General features: G+C 46.3%; 1 protein-coding gene across 1 annotated transcript; it reads right to left on the reverse strand.

The window, feature by feature from the left end:
- Positions 1-13,895: 13,895 nt before the first annotated feature.
- Positions 13,896-16,109, reverse strand: FAM170B (family with sequence similarity 170 member B; the record flags this gene model as incomplete). The annotated part of the gene is given in 3 exon segments (XM_082672946.1): positions 13,896-14,420; positions 14,424-14,653; positions 15,998-16,109. Coding segments are annotated over 3 exon segments (867 nt in total).
- Between the last annotated feature and the right edge of the window lie 11,446 nt (positions 16,110-27,555).

A 27,555-nucleotide genomic window follows, 5' to 3' on the forward strand; every position in this document is an offset into this window, starting at 1 on the left:
CCTCCCCCCGCCGGGCCAAAGCTTCTGGGCGCCCCGAGCGGCGGAGGCGCGGGCCGCCGCCAGCGATCCTCTCTGTGATCTGTGGGCGGCTTATTTCACCACCCCCATTTCACAGATGTGAAAACTGAGGTTCTGAGAGGCGATGGCTCAGACACAGGACATACTAGATGCAATGACATTGGAGGTCACTTTGCATTACAGGCCAGTTATTGCTAAGGGGAGGGTGTCTTGGAGGTTGGGAAGAGGGTGGGGGGCGACTCCCAAATTCGGGGGCTTCCCTGACCTAAGGCTAATCTGCTGCCCAGGGAACCTCCTGCAGTCGCTCCACAGAGACCTTTGGGAGCCAAGGAGCAGCTGAATTTGGATGCGGGTGGGAGGGTATCAGGGACGGAGACGCTTGGAAAATTGAGAAGGTCCACACAGATAAGTTCAGAGTGTGTGGACACTATAAACAGTAATGGCTGCTTAGGGTGCCCTCAGCCACAGACCTGGGCTAGATACTTTGCACCATGTCACTAAATCCCGACACTGTGAGACCCTGGGACAGCTTTTCAATCTCCATGTGCCTCAGTTTCCTCCACCTGTACAATGGGAAAATTGGCATGTCCCTCATTGGATGTTGAAGATCAAGTAAGACATTTCCAGTTACGGCACTGCACCTGGCCCCTGGCCTGTGAATGTCACCTGTCTTTACTCTTACTATTACAGATAAGGAAGCAGAGGCAGAGAGATGAAAGGGCTGATCCTTGCCAGGATGTGATGACAAGGCCATTCAGCCCAGATTACTCTGAGCCAATGGTCTTTTCACCATGCTTCTAAGTTTGAGCCTGACTGATGTGCTAATCCAGCATCTCTACAGCAAAGAAAGTGTATATTAGGTATGTTTTGTGCGTGTCTGTCAGGGGAGGGCTTTGTGGGGTTCCAGAAAAGGTGGGGCCTAATTGGGACTGGGGTCCCTGGAAGAGGAAGAGAACATGGCACCCTCTCCTTCTCTCTAAAAGCAGTGAATGGGGATGGGGAAGGCGTGGAGACAGAGGTGGTGCTGCCCACTGGTGCTCAGCCCCAGGGCACGTCCCAGAGGAGAAGTCCACCCTGCAGCCCAGGCCAGTGGGTGTACAGCCCTTGTGATCTCTCCAAATGCCAGGAACTCCCAGGGGGCCAGGGGCTCCCTAGGGCTCTTCTAGCTGGAGACCCTCATAAGGAGCAGGGCCCTACAGGGACTGGGCTGACTGTCCAGACAGTCTGACTGGAGGGAGCAGCCCCACCTCTCACCACCAGGTGGGTGATGGAACTGGGGAGCCAACGGGGAACTGGCTGCAAGGCTGCTGGGTCTGATGCCAAGGACAAGAAGTGAGGGCAAGAACGGATGTCGAACTGGGTCCTACAGCCCAGGAATGCACACATTTCTGGATTTCTGGGAGACTTCCAGACCAGAGCTTGGAAACCACTTTGCATGTGTGAGCAACTAAGCCTCACACCCCATCCCTGTGAGGTCCCAGGCTCCAATTTATGGGTTAGTAAGCTCAGGCTCAAAGAGGACTGGAGACCTGTCCAGGGCTCTTGGGCCACAGAGTATCTGGATGGGGAACTTGGATTCTGACTATGGAAGACAGCGCTTGGTGAGACAGGAGAGAGGATGCCAGAGGAGGAGCGCTGGTTCTGAAAGTCAACAAACATCCCACCCTGGGTGCCACTTGTGGGTCCTTGGGCAATACAACCTCTCTGAACCTCATTGTCCACATGTAAAATGGCATGTCAGCATGACTGCACGTGGGTAGGGCGCTAAGGAAGCAGCAGGACTGTTTGGTATCCTCCATGGCCTCCCACCTCAACCTTTGTGCTTGCTATTTACTCCCCATTGGTGGAAAGTAGAAAGGGCCCTTTACACAGGTCAGTCACATTTAAAGGAGCCAATTTTTGCTTTGGTCATTGTATCACTTTTTTTTTAAGGTTTTTTTTTTTTTTTTTTGGATATGGACCCTTTTTTTAGTCTTTATTGAATTTGTTACAATATTGCTTCTGTTTTATGTTTTGTTTTTTTGGCCGCATGAGGCGCCTGTGGGATCTTAGCTCCCCAACCTGGGATTGAACCCATACCCCTTGCATTGGAAGGTGAAGTCTTAACCACTGGACAACCAGGGAAGTCCCCCATTGTATCATTTCTGAATAGCGTTCTCTCCTCACAGAACTGAGCAGATATTGCACTCAGGATTAGTCTTAAATGCCCACCCTTTGCCTCGGTTTCTCTTTGCCAGAATTGATGCTGTGCTGGAGATTTAGGGGCTGGAAAGTGCTTTTCTTGCAGTTCTGCGATACGTAACGTTGTTCTCTTTTCAGCTGTGTGCTCTCTCAGTACTTTTCAGCTTCCCAAATAATCTACCAGACCATCTTGATAAGACCTTTGCTGCATGACCCGGGAACCACATCCAGTCTCCAGGGCGGACACCGCCAGTGACCCAGATGAGATGCAGTATTTCAGTTGTTCTGGACTACAATAGCAAAGACCTTCCAGATACTGACCTTCACGCTGCTGCCTGCTCACTCGCTTACAACCTTAGACAATTTGAAAATCCTCCACCAACTTATTTGTCCAACCCCTGGCTCCATCAGGTCTATGTTCTAAATTAGAAGAATAATACAATCCAATTATTTTTTTAAGTTATCTCTTCTAAAAATCCCCCGTCTGGAGTTTCTAGACGAGCATTCAGACTGTTTTGAAGTTGATCCAGGTCCCGGTGGACACTAAGCTATGCGGAGGCCCTACTCAACTAATCCTGATTCTATCGGTCACCACTGAAAGAATCTTAGAAATCCAAATTCCCTCAAAATAAATGTGTTCTGCGATCACATGGCAGGCTGGGGAGTGGAGGTCTCCTTTTCCTCTTCCATTATTCAGTTGTTTACTAAAACCTGGTCTGAGATGAAAGAAGAGGGCACAGTTTTTTAATCAGCTTGATTTTGTGTATAGCAAGTATATTCCTAAACTAAAAGCACAAAAGAAAAGTAAACACCCCCTTCTAAGGTGTTCGGTGGGTTTCTCTGTTGCTTTTTCAGTCTGGATTTATACAAGTAATTTTTAAGGTCTCCTCCTCCTTAATGCTCGCAGGCATTCTGGAGCCAAAAGCACTTAGTTGCATGCTTGAATTATCACCAATAGGGAGTGAACAAAGAGTACACTCCGGACAGAAAGGGTTTCAGCTGTGACTGATGGAGGGAGGATAGGAAAGAAGAGATCATGGTTACAGAGGACGCATCCATCCAATCAGAAGCAGCAGCCATCAGCCAGCAATGGTGGAACTTTCATGAAACCTGCAGCATCTTTCCCATGCACAACTAGGGAAGGGGTGTGGAGTGCACTGGTTTTTCCCTAAAGGTAAGGAAGTATGAAGCCATGAGGCTGGCAGTACATCTAGATAGAAATAGCTTCTCCAAAGCTATAGTATGTAAGTTTGGGTCATTCCATGACCTTAGCAGTGATCGTCAGCTTGGTTGTCAGGCTCTGCAGGCTGGATGCAGAAGGAAACGGCCCGCAGATTCTAGAAGTCTCCAGATGGAAGGGACTGGAAAGAGGGTGGGATTGGGAACTGGACAGGTCATCTATATCACTGATCACAACAGAGCCCATGCCTGTTTCCTCTTCCTATAGTCCTGCTGGCAACATCTACCATGAAAGCAGCCCTTGAACTGAAAATTAAAGGATGCTGGGAGAGTCCCGCCAGCAGCGGGTGATGGACTGTTCCAGGCAAGGGAACATGTGCCAAAGCACAGAGGCTAAAGGACGCAGGACTTTCAAGTCCTGAAGGTGGCTTCTGGGGGCCTAAAAGACCAGTTGAGTCTGGGGAGTGAGATGTGGATGGAGAGACAGGCAGGAACAAAGCCCTAGCGGCCCCGCAAATGGCAGATCCAGGAGTTTGTACTTCATCCCAATGATGGTGGTTGCCATCAGTGAAGGAGGAGAGATGTTGCAAGGGTCCCCCAGGCATCACAGAGGAGGCACCACTAGGTTTGGAGGCAGGGGCTACGTTGAGTCTAATATCTCCAATGCTATTGACAATAATCCAAGAGAAATGTTGAATTTCAGAGTCTATAACTCCCAGTGAGGGTAGAGAAAAAGGAAAGACAATTGACTCAAGCCAATGTGAGATACCTTGAAAACAAGTGTCATTGTCCAGGATCTGAGACAAGAGAAGGGCTGAGTACTGAGCCCTAGAAAACCCATTCCTGCACAGTGCCCAGTGCATGGTGGGCCATCAATATATATCTCAGGGGCGAAGGAGAAAGAAAGGAAGCTGTTTCTTGGGCTACCGTAACAAAGTGCCACAAACTGGGGGGGCTTAAACCACAGAAATGTATTGTACTCACCGTTCTGGAGGCTAGAAGGCTGAGATCAAGGTGTCAGCAGGTTTGCTTTCCTCTGAGGCTTCTCTCCTTGGCTTGTGGATGGCCATCTTCTCCCTGTGTCTTCACCTGGTCTTTCTTTTTTGTGTGTCTGTGTCCTAATCTTCTCTTATGAGGACACCAGTCATATCGGATTAGGGCCCACCCTACTGACCTCATTTTCATTTAATTACCTCCTTAAAGTCCCTATCTCCGAGTACAGTCACTGTCTGAGGTGCTAGGGTTTAGGACTTCAGCATGTGAATTCTGGGGGAGATTCAATTCAGCCCATAACAGCAGGGAAGAAGGGAGGAGGAGGAAAGGAGGCAGCCAAAGAGGGAGCTGAGGAAGGCGGCTGACAAATCGAGATGGGGATACAGAGCCAGGAGAATAGAGACTCAGCCACCAACGTCAGCTATCACGGAGAGGGACAGCCTATCCCCAAACAAAGGCAACAAGAGAACCAAGAAAATTCTTCATTCACTCACCCTAGCCTGGGATTGAAAAACATAGCCTGGGAGTCTGGGAGAAGATACTTCTCTCCTCTCGTGCATTTCAGATGTTCCTAACTAGCAGCCTTTATTGGGCCACAGAGATCTGGAGCTGGGAGCAGCTCTCATGCCAGCACCCACCCCCTCAGCACCCCATCATCCCCACACGGGTGAACCCATCCTGATCTCCCTGCTCCATCCCCTGTGCCCTGTGGGTACTTATTACTTTGGGTTAATCAAACAAGGAAAGGTCAGTGCTAGAGGTTGGCAGAGGCTGTCCTTGGAGAGACAACCTTCAGTAGGCAGCTTGGACCCCCTAGGGGGTCTTTGGAAATGTGTGGGACATTTTTGATTGTCACAATGATTTGAGGGGTGGATGAACTACTGTCATTCAGAGGCAGGGGCCATGACATGAATGCCCTACATTGCCCTGGGCAGTCCTGCCTGGGAAATAACAGTCCACGCAAAATGCCAATCATCACGCGCACTTTAGAAACAGAGAGAGCGATGGGAAGTCACTGACGCAGTCACCGGGGCAACCGAGGGCTTCTGGGGCTTTGTGAGAAGAGGGTGCACAAGATTCAGAGTCATGTCCAAGAAAAACTGGCTGTTGATTGTCTTCCAGCAGCTCCAGGTCACCATGCTGTTCTTGGACTAGGCATCTTTCAGCCCAGTCTCTCACGGCCAGCCTGGCTTTCCTCTCTGCCTCTGCAGAGGAGTGCTGAGTCCAGTAAAATCAGAGTCAGGACTGCTCAGGCTCCTCCAAAACACTGGCCCAAATCGAGCCAGGGCTGGTCAAAAGGGAAGCCTGGCTGATAGCTCAGCCAGCCTCTATCTCGGGCAGGCCAGGTTGTACCTCCCAGCCTTCCTGTCTGGATGAGGACAAGATGCAAGAAGCTAGTGCTTTGCGCAGCATCTAGAGTAACCTCCTTCAGAGGTGAGTGAGAAGACATCCCACCCTACCTACCCTTTTACTCCCCTGAGGACACAGTCACATGCACCCCACTCCACACACGGACGGATGAGAGATACAAGACATCTTCAGGGTACATTTCCCTCTTCCTGGCACCCACCCCTCCGCAGGTGAGCTCCAAAATCTGGTCCCACTTCTCTGCCACAGCCCTGCCCTAACTCCATTCCCATTCCCTCAGGGACTTTTTCTGAACCTCTAGCTAACTGGTGAAATAATTCACGTAAAAGGCTGATATTGTCTTAGTGTGCGCGCTTTCCAAGGATATTGTAATTAAAATAGACGAGGACAAGTCTTAAGTCAATGAATGGCTCTCTGATGATGAAATTGCTCAACTGTTAATTGCCTGAAGAGAAGATCATGGGGACAAAGGGATGAGCTCTCTAGAGGGCAAAAGAAACCCTCTTTTCCTTCTTTATAGTGATAGCCTTTATTCTAGAAATGCAGAGCCCCAGTCCTAGCTCAGTTTGGGATGTTTGGGCTAGTTGCCCCTTCAGGGGGGTGCTGGGTTTCTATCCTTTCAAGACTCTGCTTGAAGCGGTATCACCTCTTCCAGGAAGCCTTCCAAGCCCCCAAAGGCTGAGTTAGGTCCCCTCTTCAGAGCCCCCATGGTTTCCTATACAAATCTCTACACACAGCATCGTAAATGTCCCTGCTGGACTCTCTGATACCTAATACAAGACACTGGCCATCAATCATCTCTGTGTCTTTCCTGCATTGGCAATGGGATGATCTCCGATGGTATAGCTTTACATACTGTCCACACTGGGAGATTGTGTCATCTTAGCATGCTGCAGTGAGAACCCATCAGCCCCAGAAGAATCTACCTTGTATTCAGTCCCATATTCATTTAGGAAGCAACTTGTTTTTGCAAACACCAAGCTCAGCAGTGACATAAAATTAATGTTGTTGGTTTGAGTTTTATTGCTGTTGTAATTGTGTTTGTATTTAATGTGTAAATGTGTTTTTATTTTTATGGTTATCAAGGAACTTATAAACTTGAATATTTGTGTTGTTTAAGTCATTGTGTAAGCAGCAATAACTAAGTCAACCCGGGCCTGTTCTTGGCCTTTCAAAGGATAGTATTCAAGTTTGCAAAATACTGCTGTAGGGAATTCTCACTCTCTTCTCCTAAGATTGATGGTACCTCACACTGCAGTTCCTGGGTGTGCCCTGGGAGGGGCTGCAGGAAGTCCGGCAGCAGAGCGGGTGGGATAGGGAGGGTGGGAGGGAGGGAGACGCAAGAGGGAAGAGATATGGGAACATACGTATATGTATAACTGATTCACTTTGTTATAAGCAGAAACTAACACACCATTGTAAAGCAATTATACCCCAATAAAGATGTTAAAAAAAAAAAAAAGCCCTCAGGGGTTAGAGCATCATTCATGGACCTTCTCTGCAGGTCCTTGTGCTGCACCCCAGCCAGGCACAGCACGGCCCAGTGCACAGCAGCACATACCACATACTCACACACAAATGCACACACACGTGCTTACGTGTACACACAGGGTCTGGCTCCTGGCGCCGTGCTTTGAGCTCGAGACATGGCATTTTCGTGAACTGTTTTTGTGAACTCTTGTTCCGTCCTGCCTACAGCTCAGCACATCTTGGTCCTTATCATCCCTGGCCCAGCTCATTTCTAGGTGGGGGCTTCCCGTCAGTCTCACTGACAGGGGAAGCAGTAGAGACTTAGAAGAGAATGGAAGGGAACATACTGTATTCTCTTAACCAACCTACATGCCACCACGCACACACACACACACCAGATCCCCTCTGATGGGAGCCCAAAGCACTCTGAGTGCTCAGGGCCAGTAATCCCACTCCGTATTTGCCAAAAGTCAGCCTCTGGGTCCCAAATTCAGTCATGCCATTCTGGGCATATAAATCGACAAAATACTGATTAAGCACTCACTGTGTGCTTGCCCTCCTGAGGGCCTGAGACCCGGAAGCCTCCCCACCAGAAACAGGGACTCCTCAAGCCTTCCTGGCTGCCACCTCAGCATCTGTATTCATTTGTTAGGGCTGCCATAACAAGACACTGCAGACAGGGGGGCTTAAGCCACAGACATGTATTATCTCCCAGCTCTGGAGGACAAGTTCAAGATCAAGACGTCTGCAGGGTTAGTGTCTTGGGAGGCCTCACTCCTTGGTTTGCAGATGGCTGTCTTCTCCCTGTGTCTTCATTTTGTGGTCTTTCTTCTGTGTGTGTCTGTGTCCTAATCTCCTCTTCTTATAAAGACATCAGTCATATTGGACTAGAGCCCAGCCTAATAATGACTTTGTTTTACTTTACTTACTTCTTTAAAGACCTTATCTCCAAATAAGGTCACATTCTGAGGTACTAGGGGTTAGGACTTCAACCTTTAAATTTGGGGGAGGGGGACACAATTCAGCCCATGACAGCATCCATAGCTGAGCACCTCAGAGACTCCCATGGAAAGGTCAGTCAGGACTCTGACATCTTTGATGGACCCTCATCTTCCCCCACCCAAGCCTCATACCTGGACCACCTTTGTGACGTCACATTCCCCTGTCGAAGTATCCTCCTTAACATCTGCCCTTTCTCTCTTTCCCCTTCTGTCTCCCTGCAAAGTCCCGTTTTCATGATCTTGTTTTCTTCCCAGTTTCACTATCTTTTACCCTTTCTTGCTGTTGAGCTCCCACCACAGTTTTCTCATGAGATCTCCCTCTCATTCACAGCTTTCAACCTTTATAAGAAATGAGGACACACCACAAAAAGAGCTTTGTAATTTAACTCTCTTGAGTTGGCTGAGTCCTCATTCATTATAAAGTCCTCTTAAAATCAAAGCTAATTTGATTCAGAAGAGCCAAGGATTAAGATGTCAAGAGCTGGGCTTCTCAGAATGTGGTCAATAGACCACAAATGTGGACACAAATGTGGACATGTCACTTCTAACCTCAGGTAATGTTTGATTAAATGTTTTATTGCCTTTTTATTATAAAAGCCATGCTTCCTCAAATGGAAAACAAAGAATACTGCATGTTACAGGAAAACCAAAATTTATCAACAATTATCAACTGGAGATAATCACTTTGATGTTTCATTGCACTTGCAATATTTCCAAGAATATCTGTGTATTTAGTGAATGGAATGTTTTCCATGTTATTTCCTAATCAGTCACATTTAGTACATAGGAAATCTTTCGATACATATTTTGTCTCAATCCTTCGATTACCTCTTTTTTTTGGAAATTCATTTGAGTTTCCAAGGTAAGTATATTGTCTTTTTCTAAAAAAACGAACAGAATTTTCTGTCCATTATATATAACATTGCTGTTTCATGTTTTATTGAATTGGTTGTAACCTCCGGAATGATGTTAAATAAAAAATTGTAATAGATGCCATGTTTTACCTGATTTCAGTGGGAACACTTGTAGATTTTTTGCTACTTGGTTTAAGATAAATACTTTATCTCATCTGAAGAAAATTTCTATCCTTAGTTCTAAAAATAATATAGGAATTATTGTTGTATTTACTACATTTTTAATTGTGATATAATTTGCATACCATACAATTCAGCTCTTTAAAGCATGCGATTCAGTGGTTTAGAGTCTATTCACAAAGTGTGTAATCATCACTGCTATCTAATTTCAGAATGCTTTCATCACCTCAAGAAGAAACCCCATATCCATTAGCAGTCACTTCTCGTTCCTCTCCTTTCCCTGAATCCCAGGCAACCATCAATCTGCTTTCTGTCTCTATAAATTTGCCTGTTTGGAAATTTCATATAAATAGAATAATGCATTTTGTAGCCTTTTGTGTCTGGCTTCTTTCACTTAGAATAATATTTTCAAGGTTCATTCACGTTATAGCATAGATCAGTACTGAATTCTTTTTATGGCTGAATAATTTTGTTTATCCATTCATCACTTGATGGACATGTCGGTTGTTTTCACGTTTTTGTATTAGAAATAATGTTGCTATGAATATTCATGTACAGGTTTTTGTGTGGACATTTGTTTTCAATTATCAGAATTGCTGAGCTGTATAGTAACTCTATTTTTGACTTTTTACGGAACTGCCAGAATGTCTTCTAAAGTGGCTACACCATTTTACATTCCTACCAGCATTGTATGAGGGTTCCAATTTCTCCACATCCTCACCAACTCTTCTTATTATGTCCTTTTTTATTATAGCCATCCTGGTGGGTTTCTCATGTAGTTTTGATTTGCATTTCCCTAAAGACAAATGATGTTGAGTATATTTTCATATGCTTATTAGTCATTTGTATATCTCCTTTGAAGAAATATTTTTCAAATCTTTAACCCATTTTTAAATTGGGATACTTGTTTTTTATTGTTGAGTTGTAAGAGTTCTTTACATATTTTGGATACCAGACTTTTATCAGATATGCGATGTGCAACTATTTCTCCCATTTTGTGGATTGTTTTCCACTTTCTTAATAGTATCCTCTGAACACAAAAGTTTTTCATTTTGACGGAGCCCAATTTATATAATTTTTGTTTGCTTGTGCTTTCGGTGTCATATCTAAGAGAAATCATTGCCTAATCCAAGGTCATGAAGATTTACACCTCTGTTTTCCTCTAAGAGTTTTATAGTTTTAACTCTTACATTTAGATCTTTTTTATTTTAATTTGTATATGTGGTATGAGGTAGAAAGCCAGCTTCACTGTTTTGCATACAGATATCCAGTTGTCCCAGCCCATTTGCTGAAAAGATTATTCTTTCCCCTGTTGAATTATCTGGGCACCATAGGTGAAAAACAATTGACCATAAATGTATGGGGTTATTTTTGAATATTTTTCTTTTTAATATCTACTAAGACTATCATAAGATCCTTCTTTCAATATGAAATATTGTTAGATTTAACAATTTCTGTCTTTACAGTCATGAGATGCCCAAACTCAAATCATGGTGAATTGTTATTTTCACACTCTATAAATTTGATTAGATATCGTTTTGTGTTTATAAGTGAGATCAATATATTGTTTACTTTTAGTGCCATCTTTGTCAGGCTTTGTTGTCACATTTCTGTAAATTTCATAAAATAAGTTCCATCTCTTTCTGTAGTTTGGGAAAATAAAGGGTGTAAAGTGGTTCAAGATCTAAAATGTTTGAGGTCCCTTGATCCTTTGGAAAGATTCCCCTTACTCACCCTGATCCTTGTCTTATTTGGTGGAGGTCCCAGGTCTCTACAAAGTGATGAGTTTAAACCATGAATGAATACTTACCTCAGCTGAGTTTGAGATATGTTTTAAAAATAAGTCACTATCTGAAGAACAATTTTATCCCCTCCTTCCTCCATCCATGTCAGCTGAAGTTATCCTCTACATTAAAAATTTGTTTCCCCAATGTTCTTGTCATCTTTCATTTGTCCTTAATGCCCATCATCTTTCCCCCTGTCTGCAGCTGCTACTGCTTAATCTAAAGAAAATACAACCTGTGGAGTTGACATGTTTGCTATTCTGAATATCTCGCATCTGTCTTTATGTTAAAATTTTGCTTCTTCGTGTGATGGTTAGAGTGTAGGCTCTGGAACCAGGCTGCCTGGGTGTGAAGACTGATTCTGCTGTACACCAGCTCTATGACCTTGACAAGGTCTTAGCTTACCCACCTATAAAACAGGACTAATCCTAGGACCCACCTCATTGGTTTGTGGAGAGCATTACATGACTTATTATTCATGAAGTGTTTAGAACAATGCTTGGTCCTTAGAATATCCATGTTTAACACATAAATACACTTGTCTTTTAAAGGCTGAAATTCCAGAGCTTAGATGCCATGCCTCATTTTGTTCGCTCTGCAACTGATTTCTAAATAGAAATGTTCTCCTCCTCACCAGTGCTCACTATTTCTGGTTCAGCTGCCTCCTCTCCCCTTAGATAGTGCTTGGATTCTACCTGCCTACTGAGCTCCCTCCAACACCACACAGCTCTTCTCAGAAGAGCTTGACAAAGTTTGGACCATTGTCCTATCCTTTCTTTTCTTCCTGAAGGTACTCCAGCCCTATTCACAGTGAATTGAGAAAGTCTGTGACTCTGTTGCATCTTGAAAATGGTGCTGCAATATCATCCCCACGGTTGACATCCATTCCAAAATGATCCCATAGCTTCTGCTGCACTGGGACTGGTACAGAGAATGCATCTAACACAAGGCCACGGAAAGGGCCATGGTAACCACACATACACAGATGACCACAAATCTATCTCTATCCCGTTTAACACTCTTCAAAGCCCCAGATCCTTCTAACTAGCTCCCTTCCAAAGGCTTCTATCATGAACTGAGCTTATTTAAAAGTGGGCTCATGGGCATCCCAGCAAATCTTGTCCTTTGGTGCTCCAAAATGGAACCCACATTCACCAACCACTCAGGTAAAAAAAAAAAAAAAAAAAAAAAAAAAAAAAAAACTTGGAAGTTGTTGTGGACAACTTCCTCTTACCACTCTTATCAAACACTAGCCCAAACCTGTGATTCGCATCTCCTAAATCTCTTTGAACTCACCCTGCCTACAGCTCTTCAACTGCGCTCCTTGGCACCAGTGATGCTCTCTCATCCATTCTTGACCCTGCTCACCACAGAGATCTTTCACAAAGGCCAACCTGATTTGCTGAAAATTCCTCAGGAGCTCCTTGCAGTTTTCAGGGGAAAAAAATTCAAGTTCCATCCTCTTGGCTCCCAAACCCTACTTGACCTAACTTCCCACCTACCTACGACAGAGAACATGAAGTTTCTCTCGTCAGGGGCTGGTTTCTCCGTATCTGGTCAGGATCCAGCCTCCTCTTAGTTGGCTCTTCTTTCCCCATTTTTCTTGCATTCTCCGCCTCCCTCTCTCTTTCGGATCGTTCTCACTACAAATAAACGTGCTCTCTCCCCACCTTTGCCTTTGTGTAGTCTCCTCTTGTCCAGCTAAGCCATCATTGCTTTCCTTTTCAGACAAGCTTGCCAGCAGAGCTGTCTAATGTTTGTGTCCAGTGGTTCTTTGTGTGCCCACTACTGCCCCATGCCCGCCTGGCCTCTGCCACCCTCAGTCCCTGGCACTGCTCTCATCACAGCCATCAGCAATCTCCATGTGCCAAATGAAAGCAAACATTTTACCCTCAGCTCACTCCCACTCACTCTCACTTTTAACATGGCTCACCCGCTCCTAGAAACAATCTTTCTTAGTTTTAATGACTCTGAAGAAAACTCCTGGTTCTCACTAATTCTACCTGTCCTCCCAGCCTTTGTGAACACCTACCTCTTTGGAACGTTCTCCTTCCTCAACAATCAGCATGAGTTTGGGGGCCCTCCGCTGGGCTCCCCAAGCCTCCTTTAGGTGATTCATCCCCTTGGCTTGCAATTGTCTGTCCTACCTGCCTCTCACTGCACGATTGGGGTACATGTCTCATCAGTATGCCTAACACACAGTGGGCCATCCATGTATTTTCTTGAATGAACGCAGCCCCCTGTAAGGGCAAAGAAAAATTCTGTAGCAACATTTTAAAACAGAGTTGACATATCTGAACTCATGCATCAGCAGGACTTACCCAGCCCCCATCTCTACCCCTGGGAACCTGCTGTCTCGGGATGTCCGTGCCAGTGTGTAACCTTCAGAAATGGCAATTTCCGGTGGGTCCAATAACATGATTCACTCAGTTAGTCATTACCTTAAACTTTGAGTTATTCAAGTTTAATCCCATTAAAATAAGACATAGAACTAGGGCCTATGATGAGTTCCTAACAATGAAAAAAATAGGGCTGATGCTTCATTTGCAGTTGGCTCTCCTATGAGTCACGCCCGCTAGACCCACCAGAAAAAATAAGAATTGCCTTGGCCACACGCTTGCGGGCTTCAGGTCTTGCACCCACCGTCAGAAACACTTGATTTGGGTTTTGAAATGGACTTTAGCTGAAACGCTGTGCCCTTTGGAGGGTGCGTTTCCTGTCCCTTCTCACGGCCCTCCCATCTCGGCACGCTTCCTTCCCCGGCCCTCATCCTCTCTCCTTGCACCCGTGGCTGTGGTCCTGATGGCCGGGAAAGGAGCAGCTGTGGTGCCGGAGGTGAGCGCAGGGCGGGGCACATCACCTCCAGCTCATTGCTTCTCTGACCGTGACTGTGACGGAAGCAGCTTGACATGGGGTCTTGGACTTTCACTCCTGTCCGAAGTGCTCTGTCCCTCCCCCTCTGGCACTTGCTCCTGCACTTGGCCCCGGGCCCACCTTCTCTCCAGCAACTCCTCGTAAAAGATCTGGCAGCTGAAGCCCTCTTGGATGCCATACTGGGTGTGCTCCAGCAGCACCTCCAGCGTGGGGAAGACCCGGCAGCAGGCCACACACCGCAGCCCGTGGTTGGTGGTGACCAGCCAGTCCGGGGTGGCCCACAGATCCTGCAGGCAGCACTCCAGGGGCACCAGCAGCTCCGTGTCGTCCGGCTCTGGGCAGGTGTTGTTCTTGCCATCTTCCAGTTCCCAGAGCAGGTCGGTGTTGGAAGCCATCTCAAAGGAGGAGCCTTTCCGCCTCTGCCTCTTGATGAACTCTGCTTCGTGGATGCGGGGCTGCCGACTGACCGGCTCAAAGCCACAGTCGGTCTCCCAGGCCACGGCCACACTCTGCACGGTCTACACATGGGTGTAGAAGGCGCACATGCTTTGCCGGGCAGTGTCCTCGCCACCACACGTGCTGTAAGAGCAAGACTGGTACTGGGAGTAGGACTGATACTCGGAGGAGGGCCGGGACGATGGCGAGCTGCTCCAGCCCAGCGTGCCCCGACCCTTGCCCGAGAAGTAGATGTCCTCCTCATGGGAAACGGCCAGGCCGGGCCGCGGAGACGGCTCCTCTCTCTTAGAGGTCCCTGGGAGGCGGAAGGACATTTTCATCGGTGCTGAGGGATCCGTGCCACAACCCACCTCAGGTCTCTGAAAGGATGCAGGCTCCAGGGGCCCCTGGGCAGGTACTTTCTGCTCCCTGTGCGTTTCCCCATAAAGTGGGGATGAAATGCCTTTCTCTTGGGGCGAGGATAAAGATCAAATGTATAAACAGATATATCTTAAAGTTATGGATGTGGTGACGGGGATCAAATAATGTATGAATGTAATATCCAAGCACTTGACTAAACCCGAAAAGGCCATCAACTGCTGAATACAGACTGTGGGACACCTACCCACACAGGGCAATCCTCTTTGTTGATAAGAAGGAATAAACTACTGTTACATGCAAAACATGGATGAGTCTCTAATGCATTCTGCTAAATGAAAGAACTCAGGGTAAAAAGGTTATAGAGTATTTGATTCCATTTAGATGACATTCTAGAAAAGGCAAAACTACAGGGAGAGAGAACAGAACAGGGGTTACCGGAAGCTAAGGGCAGCAGGGCAACTGACTGCAAAGGGTCACTAAGAACTTTTAGAGGGTGATGAAAGTATTCTGCATCATGATCTTTGTGGTGGTTAAACAAATGTGTACATGTCAGAATTCTTCAAACTGTACACAAAATCAGTGAGGTTTGTGTATTTAAATCACAGCTCAGTAAAGCCAGTTTAGGAAACCAGACGGGAAGTGCTTTGGCCAGGCCACTCAGCCCAACCTTCCCCTTGGCATTTGTAACATGTCTCGTCTTCCCCCAGGGGCATCTCACCCTTTTCTTGAACATCCATTGGATCTCACCACCATATAAGTGCTAAGTGCTTGCCACATTTTAACTCATTTAATATTTAAAAAAAAAAAAACTAAGAAATTCCATTGTTATGATTTTTGACAAAGTAAGAAACTGAGGCACAGAGCATTGAAATGATTGATGGAGCCAGAGCTGGTGCCGCTCACTCAGCCCCAAGAGCCGGTGTGACCCTTAGGTGCTGCCCATGGTCATTTCAAATTGATGTTCTAGATTAACTTTAATCTATTTATTATAAAGGAATTTTTTACATCACTGCTGAAATCACAGAACTGACATGTCAATTCTGTTTTTTTCAAAGCACATTAAAATATATGACTAACATTTTAGGATTTCATCTTCATACCTTCTGAAATCACCTCATGTGCTCACAACAGCGGCCTCAGTCAGACCCACGTCCATTTTTATGGTCAACAAAGCACTTTGGTGACAGCACCAAGGGGCAATCTGGTGCCCTTCCCTCCCCATCCCCTCCAGGACCACCCTCTCAGGGACACATCAGCCACACCCCTTCTTTCGAGCTACGTGACCAGTGCACTTCCACGCTCTCCTCCATGGACCCTGGGCTGGCCAGGCTGAGGACGGTCCCGTCCGTTGGTGACTGTTCTCCCCTATGGTCCGTGAAGTGACGCTTCATGATGACACCAGTGCCCAGGGACTCAGAGCTCCAGCTGTTGGGTGAGAGTTGGCTCGGGCAGTGCTGAAGCCCTCCGCTGGCCCCAGGCCGAGTGGCCTCTAGGCGTCCGTGGTCACTAGGATCCTGGCTTTATTCTGTGACCTCATCAGTGACACTGGTCTGTTCTGTGACCCATGGCAAGGACAGAGACCCAGCCAGGATGCCAAGAGAGGCTCCCCACCAGGATCTCATTCCCTGTCGGGACCTTTCCTGCTTTGTGTATTGTCAGGGACTCAAACATAAAGCACAGACACACACACATATAAACACATGTACACACAAATAGACACAAACACCTAAACACACACACATAGACACTTACACACATGTGAACACATGTATACTCATACCGACACACACATAATCACTCAGGCACACATACACTCAAACATACATAAACACACATTTAAACATGCAGAAACATACACACACATACAAATTCAGACCATACTCACTTAACCACATACATGCTCACACACGTACTATCATCACCCAACATCAAAGTGGGCCTACCTTGAACTGTGGCAGCAGCACGTGACCTGAAATCTTGCCTCCCCCCCACCACTCCAGAGTCGCCACTGCTGCCTCATTAGGGCTCTTGGAGCTCCGTGGTCTGCGTCCCCAGGCACCTCCTCAAGTCTCCCCTCTCTGTGCTCACCCTCGCTCAGCTCCAGGGACTCAAACATACCAGGGATGCTCCTGCCTCTGGGCTTTGCATTTGCCCTACCTTCTGCCAGGAGTGCCCTCCCCTAGGGCCCGCATGGCTCACTCTGTCACTGCAATCCCTGCTGAAACAGCACCTATCAGAGGCACCTAGCATCCATCACCCTCAGACTCTATAACATACGCATGTATATACGTAACAACTTCCCTGCATTCATCTGCTTCTTCCTAAATGTCAGCTCCAGGAGAGAGACGTCATTCATTTCCTCCTCTCTATCCCTAGCATCTGGAATACACTGACACATTAACAAGCATCCTAGAGATAATTGTCAGATGAATGAATAAATAAATGATGAACACGTTGGACAGTATTTGGATGAGCTGACAGGGGCCTGCCTGCCTAGGGGAGCTGCCTTCTTTCTACCCCTCAGATCCCTGTAGCCCCAAGGCAGGCTGGTTCTCACCCCACAACTCGGAGTCCCCTCCTGCTTCTCCACCTGCACAAACCTCACTCCACACACATCACTCTGGCACATATTCCAGCTTGCCATCTCTCTCTGCTCCAGGATGTCTTAGGATGTGAAGACACTTCCTCCAAAATACTTCTCCCCATATCCCCCCAACCTCTGCTCAGTCTCACCAACTCGATTTCTCTGGATCTCAAATTCTCAACAGCTCAAAAGGTGACAGATTGAAAACAATCCCACTATCCTGAAAGCAACACCAACACCACCGGCACAGCCAGCATCTAGGAATATACTCCTCTCCAGAACTAGAAGCCACTATGTAAAGCAAAATACCACAGAGCTTTACTGAGCAATGGAAAGTCACACTTGTACCTACAAAGAGACAATGTTCCCTGGCAGGAAGAGGAAACACTGCAAATGTATTCTTTCTTGCCTAATAAATTAAGAGACTTGCCTTTACACAAGGGGTACCAGCACAAAAATTAAATAGATCAATGGAAGACAAAGATAGTCCAGAAAAAGATCACATGACGTATTTGAATTTTTAAGAGATAAAGTAAATAACAAAAGTCTGGGAGAAAAAAAATGATGCTGAAAACTTTTATTCATTTAAAAAAAAATCAACTTTGGTGTCACCTCATATAAGACAACTAAGACTATTTTTTATGGCTCTGGGGTTGTTTTTTAATTTAAAATGTTTAGAAAGAAAATATAAGTTAACATTTGTAATTATAGGGTGGCTTTTCTAAACTTAAATGTATCAATCACAAGCACTGAGAATCTTTGTCATCTTTTTTATTATTTTTTTAATTTTTGTATTTTATTTATTTTTTTATACAGCAGGTTCTTATTAGTCATCAATTTTATACACATCAGTGTATACATGTCAATGTTTTTTAATTTCATTGCTAAAAAAAAAATGTCACTGTTTACATTTGCATTTCTCTGCTTTTCAGTAAAACTGAAATGAACAGTTCAGTAAAGGAAATGAACAGGCAATTCCCAGGAGAACAAGGGCAGATGGCTGATAAGCATATGAGAAGATGTTCAGCCTAACTCTAGGAAGGAAACTACAAATTAAAAACACATGCTATATAGTACATTGTTTTCACCCACAAGGCAAGCAAGAATTTAAAAGATTGACAGTTGCTAAGTGCTGGTGAGAACAAAAGGAAATGAACACATTTACACTGTACTGGTAAGTGCATGACCTGCCTCTCTCAAAGGAAATTTGGTAGCACCCACCACAATTCAAAGTGGGCTCTTTTAGGGCATCCCTGGTGGCGTAGTGGTTAAGAATCCACCTGCCAGTGCAAGCGACACGGGTTCGAGCCCTGGTCTGGGAAGATGCCACATGCCGCGGAGCAACTAAGCTCATGCCCCACTACTACTGAGCGTGCACTCTAGAGCCCATGAGCCACAACTACTGAGCCTGTGTGCCTAGAGCCTGTGCTCCGCAACAAGAGAAGCCAATGCAATGAGAAGCCCGTGCACCAACGAACAGTAGCCCGTGCACCAACGAACAGTAGCCCCTGCTTTCTGCAACTAGAGAAAGCCTGCGGCGCAGCAATGAAGACCCAATTCAGCCCAATAAAAATGATAATAAATAAATATTTTTTTAAAAAAAGTGGGCTCTTTCAACTCAGCAATTTACTTAACACCTCCTTCCTGGGAAACGTTCACATTTTGTGTATGTGGGTGAAATAGCACATCGAGAAATATTTATTACAGTATTATCCATACTAGAAAATAAAAGGAAACTTTTCAAAGAGCCATCCAAATAAAGAAGTAGTTAAATAAATTACAGCATAACCAAACTGTGGAAGACTATACTGCAATAAAGAGATCTACATGTACTAATAAGTAAATCCATGTTAAGTGAAAAAAACAAGATGTAAGAGAATTCCACTTATATAAAAACTAAATATGTATCCCCTCCCCCAAAAGCCCTAAACCAAGTCTATACTGTCTATGAATGCAAAGGCACAGAGGAGATAATCACACCTCACTGGGAACAGTGGTGACCTCAGGGAAAGGTAAAAAAATTAGGAGGGGCTATGGGAGATGGTAGGTATTTTCCAAAAATGACCACACCAGTGCTCCCATCCCATGTGCTCTTCTTACAGGGTGAAGTTGACAGTCCTCCATCGAGAGACAGGGTCCCTCTTCCTGAACCAGAATGGACTTTTTAACTACCTCCCCCAACAGAATGTAGAGGAGTGAGGCTTGGAGACTTTCAATGCTAGGTCATAAAAGACAATATGACTCCCTCTGGGTTCCTTCTCTGTCTGTCTCTCTCTCTCTCTCCACTCTCCTTTGGACTCAGCCACCACATTGTAAGGAAGCCCAGGCCACATAGAGGTGTTCCAGCCAACAGTTCCGGCAAAGGTCCTAGCCAGCCATCAGACATGTGAATGAACCAGCCTTCAGATGATTCCAACTTCCAGCCTTTGAATCTTCCAGCTGGGGCCCCAGGCATCTCAGGGCAGAGGTAAGCCACCACCTCTGAATTCAGCCATCTCCTGCCTGAATTCCTGACTCTCAGAAACTGTGAGCATAGATTCACACACTAATTTGGGGGCAATCTGTTACTCATTCATAGTAATTCAGCAGACTTTGATTTTCAATGCAATGTTTAAGTGTGTTCTAGTGAGACAGCTCACCGACCAGCGTCTGGACTGCAGTGCACCATCCTGGCCCAGCTGAGCGCTGGCCCCCAGCACTACCTGGGAGGAAGGCTCCCACCACCCACTGTCCATTTACCCACTTGTTCAACCCCAGTATGCAGGTGTAACAGCTTCAAAGTTGTTAGCCCTTGGGAAACTACTTTACCAACTAGAGTACAGTGTTTACACACAGTTCCTTTTGCCTTTAGCCTTATAGTTTCTAGTTGAAAACACCATTTTCCAAAGTTACTTGGGTCAGTTCCTTTTTGCCCCAGAATGTGCATATGTTCCTTCTAACCCTCTCAACAATCCCACCAGGGAGACACAATTAACCACATATTCAGAGGGAGGTAGAGACGCCAAGGGGTTAGATGAAGTACAGGCAGGAGATAGGAGGGTGGGGTGCTGACCCCTCATCCCAGAGGCAGGGCTGCTTTGTCAGACTGTCCGATGCTGTCCCCCTCTGGCTGCTGCGCAGGGGCGGCTTAGAGCAAAGCCCCACCGAAGTGTGCCACTGTCCTTCACTTTCATGTGGGCTCTGGGCTGCTTCCAGCCACAAGAAGGTCCTCTGTCCCAGCCCTGCTTCCTGCTCCAAGCAGATGTTTAGCCAAGGCCGCCCATACAGGGTTTCTGCCCTCCCTGGGGAAGAGCAGGGGTGGGGGTGTTATGGCCCAGACCCACCCAGCCCCCTACGTCCCAGCCCCCTCAGTTTTCCAGCTGGGTCTCCAGCCTCGCCAAGAACTTCATGCTCCACTGCTGAAGCCGGCAGGGTTGGTGTGCAAAACCCCAAAAGGACCAACGCAGCACTTTCTCGGAGCTCTGACTCCTGGCCAACTCATCTCACACATCACATGTGAGTCTTAAACCTCATCGAGAAGGCCTGGAGGATTTTCCAGTCTCCACTTTTCTTCCAAAACCTCCTCTTCTCAGCACCCCCCCCCCACTTATTTTTTTCTTAGCTGAGAAGAAGCTAACAGGAAATGAACCAGCCACAGCCCCAGCAGGAAGCAGAGATGCCACCTCTTGCTTCCCTTCACTTCTAACTCCAGAGACGGGCTTGTGCCACAATCCAGGCTACAGGGAGAATCAGATCATTCATCCCAGAGCCGATGCGCCTCCAGAAATAGCCTGTCCACTTGGCCAAGGAGCCTGATGTTACCTGGGGTGGTGCATCGGTCGCAGCATTTCTGTGGCTGAGCCACTGTGTAAAGTGTTTAAAGTGGGCAACACTCCTCTCTTCACGCTAGAAAATAGGGCCCCCTGAGGGGACATCAGCCACCTTGTCGCTGCCTCTCTCGAAAAACTCCTATTATCAGACTTAACACTGAGGGAGGTGGGGAAGTGGTGAGTTGCCTTAGATGCTGCGGGCCAGGTATAGGGCGACCTCCAGCCTGGGAGTCCATCCCAGTGAAAGCCTATTCCCAGGAATTATTGACGGCCTCAGCCTGTGCTAACTCTGCAGAGAAAGTGCCAGAAGATAAGTTGAGGATCAGAGTAGGGAAGTATCATCTTTCGAGTTCATTTTCTGTTGCTTCTTGTCACTATTTAAAAAGAAGTGAGTCAGTGGACCGCATAAGGGAAAACCCAGCCACAGAGAAATATAATACGAAGAGTTCTCCCTCAGTCTCCCCAAGCAAACAGGGAAGGGAGTTTTGCTTTTGTTTTCCTTCAGACTTAATAACAGGCTGCTGCTTCTCTGTGGGTTGTTTGGAACTGTCTCAGGGTTTTGACCTTAACCTCAGGACGCCCACACAAACAGCCTAGGACTTCTCTGTCATCAGGGAGCAGGGTGAGGGACACCTGTGCAGGGCCCTCAGGCATGTCCTTGGCTGTGCTCCAGGCCCCAGAGCCCCAACCTGGCCCAGAGCCCCTCCACCCCAGCTCTGGCTCCATGGAACTGCAAAGGGTCAACGAGATTTTTGGATTCAGAAGTGTCTTTTCCCAACTTGTGTTTCCTTGGAAAGGTGACCTCAGCTGGGAGGAAGGACATCCCAGCTGAAGGCCATGCATGTGACCCAGGAGCTCTACGATCGCAGCTGCTGGTCTCTCCCCCTTGAATGTTCTTAGAGAGCCACGTGGAGAGCTCTGGGGAAAGGGCTGAGACTTCCTTCTCTCTATGTCCAAAATGTGCTGGCCATAGGTCACCCTGGACCCAGCTCTGAGGACATCAGCTGCTACCTCGTACTGAGTGAACCTTCTGGAAGCATGGCTCCCACATGGAAGGGGAGATCCCAGGACCCTAAAGACCAACAGTGAGTTAGCACAGTTTCTAAACGTGCTGGGCTTACCCCCATGCAGCCTTCAGCCAACATCCAAGGTATTTGCACGTCTGCTGAAAAGCAGCTCACAGATCACCAGAGCAGAACTAGGATGATTTATTTTTATCCCCATAATCAGAATGGCTATTGCAGACTCTTGTCTTAAGACTGGCTTTTCCTATCCCAGTCCTTCAGAGAAAGTGGCTCTTTTGTAAGATGATACAGTTGCTTATTGGATGGTAGAGGTGTCCCAGGGGAAACCAGCCACTGTCTCTCCCCAACCTACCACCCAAAGCCTTGCAGCTGATCCCATGCCTTCTTCCAGGAATGCAGTGGCGGTAAGGTGGGGGATTTCTGGGAAGGCTGGATCAGGCTGCGTGAAATTACCACAGGAAAGTTCCCAAGAAGGGAACCCAAGGCCAAGACTTAGGGGCCGGCACATGAGGCAGCTCATTGAGCCACACCCGTTGCTGCTGGCTGACCCCCGCAGTGCGGTGAGACTGGTTCCAGCTCCCCCTCCACAGTGGGGTTTGTGTCTGTGTGTTTTCAGCGTACAAACCCTGCCTTCCTTGATTAAAATTGATTCCTAAGTATTTTATTCTTTTGGATGCTGTGTAAATGGATCTGTTTTCTTAATGTCTTTTTCAGATTGTTCATTACTGTTGTACAGAAATATGACTTTTTAAAATTCAATTTTGTTGAATTTGCGTATTAATTCAAACAGGTTTTTTTTCGGGGGGGTGTGGATTCTTTAGGGTTTTTGATACGTAAGATCATGTCATCTGCAAATAGAGCTAGTTTTACTTCTTCTTTTTCAATTTGGACACATTTTATTGCTTTTCCTTGCCTAATTGCTCTGGCAAGAACTTGAGTATTCTGTTGAATTGAAAGCTGGCATCCTTGTCTTATTCCTTATCTTCAGGGAAAGCGTTCAGCCTTTTACCGTTGAGAACATCACTGGCTTTTGTATAGGGCCTTTTTCATGTTGTGGAAGTTCCCTTCTAATCCTAGTTTACTGAGTGCTTTTATCATGAAAGGATGTTGATTTTTGTGGATTGCTTTTTCTGCATCAATTGACATGATTATGTCCCTTCATTCTATTTATGTGATGCATTACACTGCTTGATTTTTCAAATGTTGAACCAACCTTGCCTTCCCAGGTTAAACCCCATTTGGCTTTGCTGCGGTAGACAGGCTGCTTCATGTGATCAGCATGTCCAGGTGGGTGAAGTGGAGGATCTCAGGGTCAAGGAGGCAGGACTGGGCTCTAGCACGCCCACAAGTGCACAGGGAATGGGCAGAAAGCAGCGAGATCAGTGCGCTTCCTACCTGTCACCTGAACCAGCCAGCATCCTTGGCGCTATGAGCACCAATCCTGGTGAGGAAAGAGAAGCCCCGCCAGTGTTGGTGAGAAGGAGGTCAGCGCTGATTCACTTCACAAGGGGACAGACAGCTTTCCTCAGATGCCATCCCAAGTCCACTCTGGCTGTCAGAAATTCAACAAATATGATAAAGATCGGAGGGGAGCATACATGAATTTTTTATTGTTTGCAAGAGAAGACTAAAAGGATCTGCATATTATTTAAATTTTGAGTTATAGTTTTTTTTTGTTTTTTTTGTGTGTGTTTTTTTTGTGGTATGCGGGCCTCTCACTGCTGTGGCCTCTCCCGTTGAGGAGCACAGGCTCCGGATGCGCAGGCTCAGCGGCCATGGCTCACGGGCCCAGCCGCTCCACGGCATGTGGAATCTTCCCGGACTGGGGCACGAACCCGTGTCCCCTGCATCGGCAGGCGGACTCTCAACCACTGCGCCACCAGAGAAGCCCTGAGTTATAGTTTTAAATGATTCTCTAAAACTTGAAGATAACCCAGCAAATATATTATTACTTTGTTAGCTACAACACATAATAGACTATTGACATAGCACAAATTCACAGGCAGTGGTGCATGACAGTGAAATAGCATTGTAGAGACCCCAAAATAATGTTTCATATTATTTACCTGCCTTTGTGAAAGAAGTATGACTAGCTCGTATTTGGACCACAATGTATACATAAATTCAAGTCGGCTTTTTGGAAAATGACGGGCCACGAACACTAGTAATGTGAGAAGCAGTCACACTGTAGGATCCACCACCCAACGCACAACAAATTAAATTGATCACAATAAACCCAAACAAAGATAATTAAAAGGCAAGAATGGCAGCAACTGAAAACGAATCTCTCAAGACATCAGTGATGAGGTTCTGGAAACAAAGCCTGCTTCTCCCACATTGCTGGGTTTCTCTCTGTACCAGACGTATGCAGGAGGAGCTTGGCAGCCCTGCACGAGAGCCAAACGTCTTAGCAGGACCCCAGACCTCAGTCCTTGCACAGCTTAATGTTGGACTATTTTAATATATAAATGCCAAACCTTTGGAACCTTAAATAATTCAGATTGCCAGTTTGTTGCCCACAGCCAAATGTAAAAACTGAAGTCAGCATAACCAGGCATTATTCCTCCAGAAAGATGGAAAAGGGACTTGCATTTTTAATGAGTTCCCAGCCAAGAGGGGCATCCAGTGGTGTGCTGGGGCCACCTAGGACTGGCTAAGGAAAGCCAATTAATAAATCTTTCAAAAATTTTTGCAAGCCAATTGTGAAACATAGCCATTATCGCAATTAAAATTTTATAAACTTCCAATTAAATAGATTATATTATACACAAAAGTAATAAATATTCAGAACTCATCAATTCCTAACTATTTTACTACATTTCATGACACACTGGCAGCTTGTAAGAGGGCTTGGAGGGTGGATTTACACCATGGTAATTGGCAAAGGCTACAGTCAAGGCCTTTCCTACCACCCCTACCCCCACCCCGGACCCCACCACCACCCCAGGGAGGGAGCAGGTTGTTAAACATTTACCATTGCACCACTGGAGGCTCCTACATTCAGTTAGTGGAGCCCACAGTTCTGGCTGGGAAAACAAGCCCTTTAGGCAAATTTCCCCCAGTAATTCTAACTTTCTGGGAGTTTCCACAATAGAGGCTGTTTCTTAATCCTTCAGGGAAGTGCTCAGACCCTCCCACCTGCATGTGGGTCACAGTGTAGGAAAAGCACTTACTCCCACCATCATTTTATGATTCTCACAGCAACCTAGACATGTGGGCAAAGGAGTATCCTTTCCCTATCAACATGAAGAAACAGCCGTGGAGCAGTGGGTGCAGTTTCCTGGGGTCATACAGCCTGTGGGAGGGGAATTCAGCTTCCTTAGCTAGATTAGCTAGATCAGATGGACACATTTTAGCTTTAAAAAAAGAATTAAATAAACACAAGGTCCAGAACTGGTATACTGGTTAGAAATATTAATTGAAACTAATGTTCTGCCAATACATAGCAACAACTTTAAAACTGTGATACCCTCAGTCTCAGCAATCTCGCTTCTAGAACTTTATCTTTGAGGAAGTTAACAATATGCCAAGATTTCTCTGGCCTATTTTCAATACGGTGTTATTTATACGCACAAACTCAGAAGCAACCAGTGTCTCAAGCAAGGAGGTTCAATGGATTGGGTTACATCAGCCTCACCTGGAAATTTGTTGGAAATGCAGATTCTTGGGTTTCACCCCAGTGCCTCCAGCCATCTGGGTTCAAATAAGCCCTCTGTGTGATTGATTCAGATGCCTGCTAGAGTTTGAGAATAAAATATGGGACAACCAAAAAAGCGATGCAATGCAGTTCATGAAGAGCTCAGGAAAATATGTTCCCAATATAGGAAGTACAACCATATACAATTGACCCTTGAACCATCGGGGCGGGGGGGGGGGTTGGGGGCACCCATGCTCCACAAGTTAAAAATAGGTCAGCCCTCCATATCGGAGGTTCCTCATCCACGGATTCAACCTACTGCAGTACTTACTATTGGAAAAAATCCACGTATAAGTGGACTTGCATAATGCAAACCCGTGTTGTTCAAGGGTCCAATGTACCATACGATCCCAGTTATGGAAACCTAGTATATGTATATATATGCACGCTCGCATATGTAAAGTCTGGAATGATACATACCAAAAAGTGAGCAACATTTATCTTTGGAAAGGGGTTCTCCCATCCTTTTGCTTACCCTTATTTTCTAATTTTTGTACAATAAACATGTAAGAAAATAAGCAATAAATTACTTCTAGTTTTATTTAAATATTAATGATTTTTTTAAAAATACTAAATTAAAAAATATTTATATAGATATATTATATATATATATGTATATATACACACACATATGCTCACAAGTAAGATCTTGCAAAACCCCACACTTCCTGCCCATCCATCCCCAGGATGCTCCATACCAGGTCCCGTGGGCACGTCTCTCACTCCAGGACCTCGGGACAGGTGTCAGAAGGCAGCAGCGTTTGGCTCACTGGGCGCAGGAAATGCGGCTGGGGCAAAGGGCCGAAACCTGGCACTATCTACACAAGGATAAAATAAACTGGCTACAGAGAAGCCCGTGGGAAAGACATGACATTTGTTTGCAAGGAAACATAAACAAGGACGAACGAAAACAGAAAAGTGGCTCAGCGAGAGACTGATCAAAGCCAGCTGGGCAAGCAGGCCCCGACTTCAGGGAAGAGGGCAGCTGTAGGCGGGCTGGGGGCTGGCGGGGCGGGATCGGGCCTGGGGGCAGGGCCGGGCAGCCTCTCTAGCCACGCATCGCCTGAGGGGGCGAGAGAGGGGAAATTGCGTATGACTGGGCTTCAGGCATTTTGAGACCTGAATTAGCTGTTCCAGTCACTTGGATGGGAGGAAAGATCACCCAGATTCTGTCTTCTCATCCCCAAGTTCATAAACAGAAAAGAATCAGCATCTATCTACCACCAACCATGTGCCCGGCACAGAGCAAGGCATTTCATCATGTCTTTTAATCCTTATGATGGTCCCGGAGAACCCCCAGGCCCTCCCACTCCTGCCAATTTGCCTAACTTGCCCAAGGTCAAGTAGCTGCTAAGCTGTGAACCAGGTGTCCAAACTAGGACCTGTGCACGTCGGCACAGCACAGGCTTGCCCTATCACAGAAAGCCGGGTTGTCATTGGCGACCACCAGAGTCCTGCCAGTGCCTTCCCCATCTCCCTTCCCACCCGCTCTGGACACCTGCCCCTGCCCACAGTTCCTCCACCCACCTGCCATCCACCAGTCCTGAGCAACTGAGCCCCTTAAAGAGCTAGTGTGACCCTCAGCCTTGGCATCATTTCCATCTTGCAAAGGCTAAGGCAGCTTTACAATGTTTATTTTCAATCGTGCCAGGCAAATGCTAAGACATGTTGTAAATTATCATTAATTTGAAGAGATGTTTCCCTTGGAGAGACAAAATGCCT

Source organism: Grampus griseus, assembly GCF_964374135.1.
Source record: "Grampus griseus genome assembly, chromosome: 16".
Classification (NCBI taxonomy): Eukaryota; Metazoa; Chordata; class Mammalia; order Artiodactyla; family Delphinidae; genus Grampus; species Grampus griseus.